The sequence below is a fragment of the Talpa occidentalis genome, unplaced genomic scaffold (genome assembly GCF_014898055.3).
Source record: "Talpa occidentalis isolate TD23 unplaced genomic scaffold, MPIMG_talOcc4v2.1, whole genome shotgun sequence".
Classification (NCBI taxonomy): Eukaryota; Metazoa; Chordata; class Mammalia; order Eulipotyphla; family Talpidae; genus Talpa; species Talpa occidentalis.
In genome coordinates this window covers 148,403,647-148,415,755 of record NW_026555331.1, presented here as the reverse complement: position 1 = coordinate 148,415,755, position 12,109 = coordinate 148,403,647, and the positions used below count along the sequence as shown (strand labels likewise).

Genomic DNA, 12,109 nt, shown 5'->3' with positions numbered 1-12,109 from the left:
GGAGCAGTGGGTGAGACGGAAGGTCTGCTGTGGGTTAGCTCCCTGGACAGGGATCGAACTCATGCCACAGTGGCTGTTGATAGCTTCATTGTTCTGAGACTTAATCCCTTGCACCACCAGGGAGGCCCTGTTTGTGTGATTTCTTTCCATCCTTTTATATTCTTTTTAAAAAATGGTTTCATTTTATGGAACAACCACTATTTTATTTTTCTTTTCCACTGATGACCATTTAGATGCTTTACAGGATTTTGCACTTAATATATTTGTGTGTGTGTGTTTTATCCACATGGATACTTCAGAAAGTCCTTTGGGTGAAGTTTTTGATCGATGGGGCTACAGTGTTCTTATAGAGAGTGGTAGACATTCCCACTCCCATTCCCATAGCAGGTGCGCCTAATTCCTCACTCCCTGACTCAGTGGATAGTTATTCTTCACTTGCTGTGTGGGGCACTCTTAGGTGTGTACATAGTAGACCCCATGGGAATCTCACTCATTAGTTAGAAAACTGACAAAAGAAATCAACAGATAATTCATTGAAGTGGATATGTGGGTGGCAAATAAGCACACAAAGAGATGTTCAACATCATTAGCCCGTAGGGAGATGCAAGTTAAAATCACAGTGAGATAACACTATATACTTATCAGAAAGGCTGAACTAAAAAATAGTGATAATACCAAATGCTTGTGAATACGTGGAGAAACTGGATCACTCAGGCATTGCTGGAAGGAAGATCAAATGGCATGATCACTCTGGAAAAGAATAAAGTAGTTTCCTGTTGGCACAATGTGTTAAGTCTCAGCACTATGAAACTATCAACAGCCACTGCAGCACGAGTTCGATCCCTGGCCAGGGAGCAAACCCACATGGCGCACAAACCCACAAACCTCTCCTGTCTTGCCCGCTGCTCCCCTCAGCAGTGTGTTTCAGTCAATCTGCCTGTTCTGCTCCCCTCTCTATCTCTGGTGAATCCACTCACCCCCTCCTTCCCACACCTATGGTCTAGACCCCAGCTCTTATGTGCATAAATAAATGAAATCTTTTTTAAAAAAGAATAAAGTAGTTTCTTAAAAACTAAATATGCATTTATATGACACAACAATTGTATTCCTGGGTATTTATCCCAGAGTATCAAAAACATATGCTAACAAAAACCTGTACGTCAATGTACATGGCACTTACTGCATTTACTTGTAATAACCCCAAACTGGAAACAACTTAAATGTCCTCAAACAGGATCAGATAAACCATGGCACATCCATAACGTGGAATGCTACTCAGGAATAAAAAGCATCTTGGGTAGATCTCAGGGAATTAGGCTGTGAAAACCAGCAAATCTAATTCCGTTTGTACAATGCTCTTGAAATGGCCTTTGGTGTGGCTGGGCATCATCCAGTCAGCTGAGGGCCTGAATAGAACAAAAGGGTAGAGAAAGGGTGAATTTGCTTTTTCTGCTTGAACTGAGACGTCCACATTCTCCACCCTCAAACAGGAACTCCTGATCCTCAGGACTTTGCACTTGGACTGGATCTACAGCACTGGCTCTCCAGGGACTCCAGCTTGCAGGGGGCAGAACATGGCACGCCTCAGCCTCCATAATCATGTGAGCCAATCCCTTGTGATACATTACCTTCTTTATGTGTATAAGGATACTTATACACTAGATTGTGTGTAATCTAGATTATGTGTGTAAGGATTAATCTAGAAATTTTCTTGTCCCTCTGGAGAAGTTTAAACTCTATTGGATTAGGAATATAGAATATTAGAGTCTTTGAAGGAAGACTGGGAAAATCTGAGAAATACACCTGTATTGTAAGAGATTATCCCACATTAGCCAGGGTGAGATTTAGGATTGAGTTCAATAACTGATACATTTAGAAAACAATGGAAAAGAAGCACAATTATATCCAAATGTGAATCTACAAATTCTTATTACATATATGTGTGTGTATTTGTTTATCAGAATAAATGATCATTTAGAAAATACACAAAAAATGAAGTGGATACATTTTGATGTCTTTTGTTCCAGGATTAATATATTAATGTCCTCTGTGATGTAATATATTTTTATACATCAAGATATCACGCTATCATTTCATTTCTCCCAATCAATATTATTTGCTAAGAATTTTCAATGTTCTTTAAAATGTTTCACAAATGCAATTTTTGATGACAATGAAATATTACATCTTAGATACGGCATAACGTATTCAAGCATCCTTCTACTGTTATTTTTTTTCTTTTTTTGCTGTCACAAATACTGCTGGGATAAGCATCTATCCATAAAACTGTATGTCCACTCACTAGGCTTTCAGCAAACATGGGAACTTGGATATATAGCTTGAATATATATAACTTCAGTGTATGAAACATCACATTTTGTTTTAATTTGCCCTCATGTTTCTTGAGACTGGACATTGCCTCCATATTTTGATTTTATATTTGCTGTACTTGTCATGAAATCTTCTTTGAGGAAGGAGTGGTTCTTTGGAGATGTACTTTTGGCTTTCTTCACAGGTAGTCAAGATAGAAGAGATCGTGGACAGGTGCGGGGTTTGAAATCCTGGGGTTTGCCAGAATAATGAAAAGGGGAGAGAGGCGGAAGACAGAAAGTGATGGGGTATAAAAAGGGGCAAATGGGCTGCGTTGAAGAAGCCAGAAGGAAGGGGCAAAAGGAAGATGGCACTTAGTCCTAAAGCTCCTTGTGCTGTCATAGGTGCTATTCCTGCTTCCGAACAAGGGTCCAAGTGTGGTTTCAGCTTCTGAATAGAGTATTCTCAAAGAAGTCCAAGAGCGATATTGTGGTTTATAAGAAAAATATGTATTTGATCATGCAGTGACTAAAATGTATTTTTTGTATATATTTGGCCTTCACTCAGTGCCTTGCTCACAGCTCCCCAACGCCTTGGAATTTCCTAAGCGTTAAGAGTGATCCAGGTGTCTTTCATATGTAACTACCTGGTATTTGGAGGGTCTCTGGTTGGGGGTGGGCTGCCTGGAGACTCAGCCATGTGGTTAGAGTGGAAGGGGAGAGGGCTAGAGACTGAGTTGCTGATGCCAATGAGTTCATCAGTCATGCTTAAGTAATGAAACCTCTGTAAAAATCCAAGAAGAGGTTGGGGTTCAGAGAATTTCTGGGTTGGCAAACGTGGAGATTTGGGGAGAATGGTCACCCCCTAAAGAGGGCATGGAAGTTCCATGTGCTTTCCCCCTCCCTTGCCCCATGCATTTCTTCCACCTGGCTGTTCTGAGTTCTAGCTTTTTGTAATAAATCAGTCACCTAGTGAGTAAATGAGTTTCCTGAGTTTTGTGAGCTGCTCTAGTGAATTAATAAACCTGAGGAGGGGGGTCACGGGAACCTCTGGTTTGGGCTTGCCACTGACACCTGAAGCCTAAAATGAGGCGTCCGAGACACCCAGTCTGGAGCCGGCTGGTCAGAAGCACAGGTAGCAGCCTGGGTTGGTGAGTGGCTTCCCAAGTGGAGGTGGTTCTGGGAGACGGAGTCCTTAACCTGTGGACTCTGATGTAGATTGTGTCAGAACTGATTGTGTCTTAGACACCCTCATGGTGCCCAAGAGCTGCTTGTGGGTGTGGGAAAACCTCCACACACACTCACCTGAAATTGGGTCCAGGAACCCTTTCAACACAGTATTCTGGTGCACTCTTTTGATAGAGCAGGGGCTTGGATTAATAAGTGGGGGATTGGGAAAGCCACAGGTCTGTGTGGGAGGGGACGGGGCTTATACAGGCCTGGGAGCAAGGCCTCTGGGTTTCGTCCAGCTTTGCACTGTGCGAGAGGGGAGGAGCTGCTGTCCCAGACCTGGCCAGTGGACTGCTCTCCCTGGACGCGTGCCCTGGCACAGAGAGTCAGTGCCGCTGAACCATCTGGGGGCAAACTCCGTCAGGCTCTGCTGCCCTCCAGCCTTCACTCCAGCGACCTTTAGTCCCTGCCTGTACCAGCAACAGGGCTGGTCAGAAGACGGTAAGGGCCAAACTTGTCAGTGGCAAATTCCATCCAGCCCAGTTTTCTGTCCCTGACAGAGAATTTCTGTAGAAGAGAAAAAGGAACTGCTCTCTGCTCCTTCCATGAGAGCTGCTGAGGTGGATAGGGGCTGGAGGACAGGGAGAGTGGGTCTTCTCAAGTACTCAGAGTGGACAGGATGTGACTCAGGAACAAGAACACAAACATCAGGGAAGACCCAGACCCGAGGGTTCATGCCCGAGGGCATAAACATTTATTGTGGGGAAGCATGTGTGAGGCATGTGTGAGGCCCAGAAGGTAGAGCAGCCTGAGTCACTGTCCATGATGTGCCCACAGCCTCCTCCCGGCATCCCCAGGAATAAAGGGGAACCTGTCAGATAGGGAAACTGGGGTTCCAGTGTCCCACCATGGAGGAGGGGGAAGCTGATGGTCTGCTTGCTTATTCCAGTAGTTTCTTCCTCTGGGTATCAAAGTCTGGCACTCGGGGCTGGAGGCACAGGGCCCAGCCACTTCTCTCCTGTGTGGAGAAAATCACTCATCAGAGGCTGGCCACAAGCCTCAGAGGCTTTCCAGGGGGCACTCTGCTTGTTTTCACGGTTAGAAGGCTACTTCTGTCATGTGGGGTGAAGGTGGCCCCATCCCCTTCAACCTCCAGCACCACTGTGCCCGTACTAGGCTTAGTTGTTAGAATGCCTAGAACATTCTTGGATCTGAATCTGTCCATATGGTCAACTGACACTATGGGGTTGGGCTGGGGTGAAGGGTCTTCAAGATGAACCTGCAGCTTACCCAGCATGTGTGCCAGTAGCTCCATCCTGTCACAGCCAAACAGCATGTGGGTTTGGCCATCCAGCTCGACCACAGTGATGGGCAGCCCAAAGGCCTGGAGGAAGCAGTCGGGTGTGGTGGGGTGGGGGTGGGAGGGGATGGAGAGGGGTGTGATCAGTCAGGTTGGGGTTGGAGGCTGCAGTGCAGCAATTCTGGTCTGAGGTCACAGAAGCAACGCAGCCAGAGTGTTCTGAGATGCTGTCTTTTCTCTCACCATCTTTCCCTCCCTCCCTTCCTTTCCGGGGGGTGCAGGGAAGGAGGGAGAGGATATGGGTTGTCCTGGAGAGCCAGGACTCATGTTGGGGACAGCTTTTGGACAGGCGCCTGGGGACCTGGCAGAGATTCATGCTGTCTTCACCACTGGAGCTGGGCTCACCCCGTATTTGCAGGCTGCGTCGGTGGTCTCCTTGAGCTGGTTTTTCACCTGTGGAGTTGAGATCTTTTCCAGAAGTCCTCGGGCTTGTTCCGTAGACATGCCAGCCTTCTGTGCTGCCTGAGGGCGTGTGGGATGTGGAAAGGACAACTGTATGCATTATGTGTTCATGTGTGCGCTTGGGGGCAGCGGGCGGGGCTCAGGAGCTACTCTGGTCTTTATTTTATTCCTCCAAATTTTTACTGGCAACGGCCTTTACCCACCCACCAGCAGAGGTCTCTCCTTGCCCTGAGGGTCAATGTTTTCTTTCAAAATCTTGACATTGGTGGAAAGAGCAAGTGGTACAGTCATAATTACTGAAGTTAAAGCCAGAGGGCATCTTAGAGGCGGCTGCCCCACCTTTTCATTACCAGCCAGGTGTTAGAGGGCTACTTAGGAGCAGAGTCGGTGCTAGAATTTGTGTTCCCTGACAAGTCACTGGCTGCTGCCTTCCTGCTTCTTAGAATTCCTGAATAGCTCATACATTTTATTTATTTATTTATTTATACAAGAGCTTGGTACAGGTCAGAGGTGTGGGGGGTGAGAGGATTCACCAGAGAAAGGGCGGGGAACAGAACAGGCAGACTGACTGAAATACACTGCTGAGGGGAGCAGCGGGTGAGACAGGAGGTCTGCTGCGCCATGTGGGCATCTCCCTGGCCAGGAATCGAACTCGTGCTGCAGTGGCTGCGGAGAGCTTTACAGGTTGTGTCTTAACCCTTGTGTCACCAAGGAGGCCCAAATAGCTCATACTTTTTTAAATCCAGGGCTGAATCCCATAGAATTTCCTGGGGACTCTGAGCAGGTTAAAGGGCTGCAGCCACCTGCCTGGTTTCTAGAGAATGATTAAAGCTTCAGCGTGGACTTTCTGGAAGAGTGTGGGATCCCAGGTTCTCAATTTCGGCTGCTCATTTGAATCTTCTGAAATCTTTAAAACACCCCTAATGCACAGGCCAGCCCTTAAACATTTATGGGGAAACTTTAGGAGGTGGCGCCCAGGTGCACCAGGGGATTCCAATACAGGTCCCCGGTTGACAACCACTGCTGCCTGAACTCGGCCTGGAGCTGGAGACACCACGCCATGCAGCACATTCTGCTGAGACTGGATCTTTGCCTTGACTAAATGAGGTGACATGTTTGACATGTGGGTGGTTAAGTAAGCAAAGATAGCCCTGCTGAATGGAACACTCTATAGAAACTAAGAATTGGGCCTTCCCGGTGGCGCAGCGGTTGAGCGCTGGGCTGCGAAGCTGCCCGCAGCCTCTGCAGTGCCGGTTCAATCCCCAGCCGCCGGTGAGGGTCCCACGTGGGGCGCAGACCTCTCCTGCCACCTGCTGCTCCCCTCAGCAGCACATTTTGTCCTTCTGCCTGCTCTGCTCCCCGCTCTGGCTCTGGTGAGTTCTCTCACCCTCCCTTGCTTCTGAGTGTACCCAGTGCTTGTATAAATAAATAAATAAATAAATAAATAAATAAATAAATAAATCTTAAAAAATAAAAAAGCTAAGAATTCTTTCTGAAAGTTTAAAAATTGCATGGAAAATGCTTATTAAATATTAAGTAACAAGGTAAGCGGATGTGTATACTTTGCAGGAAAACACTGGAGGTCACACCGGCCATTCTTTGTATAGCTGACATCTGTGGCTTGCCATTTTATATCTTGAACATATCTCCACAATCTTTTGTAAACCGCACAGCAAATATTGGTTTGAATTTCCTGATTTAATCCTGAGAAAAATGTGTTTTTGTACTGATAACTGTGCTGGGCACACATTTCACTGTTTTGAACTATTTTCATTTGTTCTCATGCAGGCTTCTCGAGAATTCTGGCTTGAGTCAATGATCTCTTTTTGTCTTTTTATCTCCTGCTTCCTGCATACATGCATGGGGGAGGTTTGTGTTGGGATCTTCCAGGCCAAGAATTACCTTACCTATCTCGCCCCCGCCCCCCAATCTGGGGGTGCTAACACTGTTAACACTGAGTTTTTCATCAAGTAACTTCTGCCACGGAGAATTCTGCACTTCTTTCAACTGTGAACTTTTTTGAATTCTCTAAGTTCTACACTTATAGTAATTCCCCTCCCAAATCACTGTGACCTCTTCTCCCTAATAAGAAAACTATGTCCTCTTGGCCCCCAAATACAACTGTTCCCAGACGCCTTCTGAGTGGAGTGGGGAAGAGCAGGACACTCACGGCCAGGATGCTCTGGGGCTCCGTGATGTCTTCATCCTGGGGAGAAGAGAGCTGTCAGCAGGGAAGGGGGCGGGTGACGGGGGGGGGGGGGGCAGGACGACAGAGGGTCTGTGGACTGTAGGGGTGGCAGGGCCAGGACTCTGGAGACAGGACTAGGGGACGGTCACCAAGTCATCCAGCATCCCTCCAGCGAGCCCTGCACTCACCCGTGACCAGACTCGCATCCAGAGTTCTCGGGACACTTTCTCCAGCATCTCTGGCTGCTCCAGGTTCACAGCAGTGAGGAAGCGCATGGCTGACAAGCTTCCTAGGAGTGCAGCACGCAGGAGGGCTCCTTGCATGAGTCCCCATGGAGGACAGCTCTGCTCTGCCTCTGGGGTCCCCCAGCTCCTCCCAAGCTCCCAACCCTTTCTCGTTGCCCATTTACCCTGCTCTTCCTCCCCCCGTGTCCCGCTGCCTCTGCTTGGTTTAAGCCAAGTTCACCCACAGCTTGTTCTACTTTCTGTCACCACCGGAGCTCCTTCTCAGACCCTACAATCTCCACCTGATGCCCTATCTGTATCTCACTCTCTTCACCTTTGTGAAGAATCACAGCGAAGAAATCCTTCGGCACCTGGAGGGGAACTTGCATTTGCTTGGCCAGTCGAGTGATATCATTTAGCAAGTATTTGCCTTTGCGTGGAAGCATGGCTGGGGGCTGGTTTCCTGCAAAGGGAAAGTCGGAGTCCCTGCTGAGTGACCATTAGGGTCCCCGCTGGAGGACCCCTGACCTGAGTATCGGGCAGACAGCAGATTACTTGCTGCGGGTGCCCGTGTAGAGTCCCCATCCAGGGCAGCTCCCAGAGGCCTTAGAGATCCGCTTTCCCTCAACTCCCTGCCTCTGACTTGCGCCTCATACCACTGTCCCTCATGATCCCTGCAATGAGGCTGGGGCGCAGCTGCAGGTTGACATTCCAGATGTTCTTATAGCGGCACAGGATCTACAGGAGCAGAGGAGCACAGAACCAGCATGTGAGATGGAAAAGGCGAGGAGGCAGGCAGAGGGCGGGCTGTTTCTGGCAGCGGGTCAGCCCGAGGCGCCACGCAGGGGGTCATGCTGGCTACACACAAAGCCGTTCGGTTTGGAATGGCCAAACTCTCCGCGGCTAGAGCTCCGCCCCAGGACCTTGCCTCTGCAGACAGCGTCCCTCCAGTCCTGTGCTCCACCCCCCAAAACTGACAGGACAGGGCGCAGGGGTGCCCAGCACAGCGCTGCTGTAGGACACAAGGGCCGGGCCTGGAGCCAGCGACCGCGTCCCGTTTGGAAACGCAAAGTGACCTTCAGCCCCGGCTCTCCAGCGGCTCGTCCCAAGCCCGCGGGGCAGCGCCAGGAATGGCACCGGCCCCTCGCCCTGCCCGGCCTTTCCGTCTGCCCTCGCCTCGCGCGCCCGGCCCCGGCGGCCCCCCGCCGTCACCTCGAAGCCCAGCCAGGAGTAGGGGGACAGCACGTCGTAGAAGAGCTCCAGGCGCCGCGGCAGGGACCCCATGTTGCCGCGCGGCGGGGCTCCGGAAGAGCGGCGGCGCGCGCTTCCTTTTTCTAGGTCGCCTGGACCCCGCCCCGGTTCCCGGCGGCCCCGGAGGCCCGCCCCCGCCGCGTCGCCTCCCGCCTCCCGCGAGCGGGCCCGGGCCGGCAGCCGGGGCGCCGAGGGCCGCGCGCACCCCCAGCCCCCCGCGGGCCTGCTCTCGGCCGGCGAGCGCGCGGCCCGGGCTCTCCCTGCAGCTCCAGCCGGCCGTGCGCGGTCGCGCGCCCTCCCCGAGTCCCAGCTTCCCGGGCGCGTAAAAATGGGGGCGCGTGTGATAACCCCGGCCTCGAATGCACTTGGGCGGGGCGGTTCGTTCTGCTGCTCGGCAGCCGCTGGGACTTCCCGGGAGAGGGACGGAGTGGGAAGTTCCCAAAGTCCACATTCTCTGTGTTTGCAGAGCAGGGCGCATGCCGGGGGCTATTTGACAAAACACTTTTGGTCAGGCGCGACGGGGACTCACTGCTGCGTAATGGTAGGGTAGGCCTAATGAGAAAAGGGCTGCCCCGCTTGTGTTTGGCGTTGTGGCCTGTTATGTTAGGATGATAATATACCACAAAGAAAAATAACTTTTAAAAAGCCCCTTTTAGTCTTATTAAAACTATTTTTTTGCTATTACTAACTTACGGTTTGAAAAACACAAGACACTAAAGGTTCCCATTTTTTTTCATCTTTACTCATTGTAAAAACAACCCCAGGGCGTCAGAATACAAAGCCACTATGTCAACCTTCAGGTAGAATAGAACATACAAAATGGAATCAGAAACCATGTTATTCTCACCTGCAAACGGAAGTAATTGCATGACCTCGGAACAGATACGCTTTATTTCCCCGAGTGGTGTTAATTTTAAAGTATCCAAGTGCCAATTAGTCCAGTAATAGAAGATTTTATTTTAAACGTAGATCATCACTTAATTTTATCCTTTCTATTTGGAAACAACTTTAATTTACAGGAGAATTGTCGAGATAGTGTGTGTTTCTGGGAGCTCCCGATGTGAACAGTGTGCATGGCTGTGGGACAATGATCAAAACTAGGAACTCAACGTGGAACATTACTATTAATTAAACTGCAGACTTCATTTGGGTTTCACCAGTTTTCCATTCATACCCATTTTCTCTTCTGCGATCCAGTTCAGGATACCGCAGAGCTTTTAGCTGTGAATGTCTCTTAATAGTGAAAGTTTCTCGTCTTCTGTGTATTACATGATTTTGACATTTTTGAAAAGTGTCAACGACGTATTTTGTAGGATGTGCTTAAATTTAGGTGTCTCTGATGTTTTCTCATGACTAAGCTAGAGCAATAGATTTTGGGAAGAATACCAGAGGCGAAGAGCCCTTCCCCATTGTGTGCGGGGCTGCCACCTATCAACATGACTTAACCACCTGTGATGTGGAGAACCTGTTAGGGGGAAAGGATGTCCTGAGATAATCTCATACAGGCTTTGTGGACTCCACCCCCACTCCAGACTAAAGCCATCAGGACATTGGGAAAGACAAATCCCATCACCACCAAGGGGAGGGTGGCTGGGACCTGAGGGTGGAGTTGGGCAGCCAGGTTGGATATAAAAACCAAACACGTGGGCCTTGCTCGCTCTCTTGCTCGCGATCGCTCGCCTCCTGGCTTCACCGCTCCTGGCTGGCGGCCAACTCTGAGAGCGCCATTTTGGGATTCCTGATCGGCGGATCGGGTAGGACGCATTTAAAACTTTGTCTCCCACTTTTCTCCCAGAGCTGTACATTTCCTCATTTCCCTTTCCGTTGTAAATAAACCTTTTATTAACCTTTCACGTGTGCCTGCAGTAAAGCATTGATAAGTCCTTTTAAGCGCGCGGGTGAAGACCCACAGTCAGGCACCCCGTTTTGTATCGGGGTTGCTCTACAACAGTTTGGCGCCCCACGTTGGGCGCCAAATCTGTTATAGGACAGGGAGAGGGGCAGCCCAAGCCCCGCAAACCTGCCTATTCTAAATGGGTTCTGCCATCCGCCGCATCAACACAAAACATATGACACTTTAATGGGAAGGAACTTTAATAAAAACTAGAAAACAATACAGGTAAGGCAAAGAGTCTAGTTTCTAAATGAAGCACCCAAAGTTACCCATCCCCTCGTGGGTAAAACTCCATCCATATGGGGTCGGCCCAGAGCAAGGCCCCAAAGCCTGCCACAAGTCTAAAACATCTTCCAGTGGGGACCCACAGAAAAGGGTCACAAACAACCGGACAAGCCCGGAAGGAAAAGAGCAAAATCAACATCAAGATAAAAGCTGCCATTGTCACCTCCCCACGGGTCTCACCCACATCTGTGTCACCTAGTCCACGACCAAAAGACAAGCGCAGTTTCTTCACGTGTCTCTAGGCTCCATGCGCCTCCTCCAGGTCTCCTGGCTCCATCCTGCTCCTTCCTTCCTCAGTCTCTTCTGTTTCTCCTCTTCCTGCTCAGCTCCACCCTTCCTTGGGTGGGGCAGGGAACCTGGAACCTCTTTCCTGGGGACCACCCTGTTACAATCCCCCCTTTTAATTTTTATTCCACCATATCTATGGTGGCACAGATCTCAGGGTGTAGTCTTAGGAGACAGTCTTTTTTCAGGGTTCCAATGTGTGTAAGAGAAGCAACAATTAGCAGCATTGTCCATGAATGTCCAGTATGACAGTTTCATTACTTAAAAATAGTCCATTATCCAAGCCAAAAGAAAAAAAGTTGGAGCATTGGCTAAAACAAGATAGCAAATATATCAAAATCACAGGGAAAAAATGTTAAAATGGTTTAACTTATGCAAAAACGAATTCTCTCAACCTTGATCCCAAACTTTAACAGCATAGCAAAAATTTGCAAATTAAATTTACTTTTAAACCATTTTTCCTATTTTTGCATAAAATCACAGGGCAGAAAATAACTAACAGCAATTTTTAGCTGGCTTTGTTGAAATACTCCACACAGGATCAGAGCGAACCGGTGGCATCCAGTCGATGTAGGCTTCAGGTATAAAGTTGGTCTCATCAGACTCCACCTGGGCTTTCCTCTTCTCGAGGGTACCAGGGCATTTTCGTTGGCCGGGTTGTCCAGTCCTGCCAATGGAAGCAAGCTTCCTCACCTTCTTTGGAGGTCTCTGGAACCCTACAAACAAGGTAAACAGGTTCTC

The 12,109-nt window shown here is 49.1% G+C and overlaps 1 protein-coding gene across 1 annotated transcript; it reads right to left on the bottom strand.

The window, feature by feature from the left end:
- Positions 1-3,975: 3,975 nt before the first annotated feature.
- GSTK1 (glutathione S-transferase kappa 1) lies at positions 3,976-8,973 on the bottom strand. The gene is made up of 8 exons (XM_037514940.2): positions 8,866-8,973; positions 8,310-8,391; positions 7,988-8,116; positions 7,618-7,718; positions 7,412-7,447; positions 5,185-5,301; positions 4,770-4,863; positions 3,976-4,497 (listed from the first exon to the last, which is right to left on the bottom strand). The coding sequence occupies exons 1-8, from the start codon at positions 8,935-8,937 to the stop codon at positions 4,448-4,450; spliced, it is 681 nt and encodes a 226-aa protein (XP_037370837.1). The 5' UTR covers positions 8,938-8,973; the 3' UTR covers positions 3,976-4,447.
- Between the last annotated feature and the right edge of the window lie 3,136 nt (positions 8,974-12,109).

What these genes read in the sequence shown, in the direction of transcription:
- GSTK1 (XM_037514940.2), bottom strand. Translation starts at nt 8,937, where the DNA reads ATGGGGTCCCTGCCGCGGCGCCTGGAGCTCTTCTACGACGTGCTGTCC. An exon ending in AGGGATCATGAGGGACAGTG is followed by an intron (nt 8,117 to 8,309) that starts GTATGAGGCGCA and finishes TTCCCTTTGCAG; the next exon opens with GAAACCAGCCCCCAGCCATG. An exon ending in GCTACTGGCACACATGCTGG is followed by an intron (nt 4,498 to 4,769) that starts GTAAGCTGCAGG and finishes TTCTCCACACAG; the next exon opens with GAGAGAAGTGGCTGGGCCCT.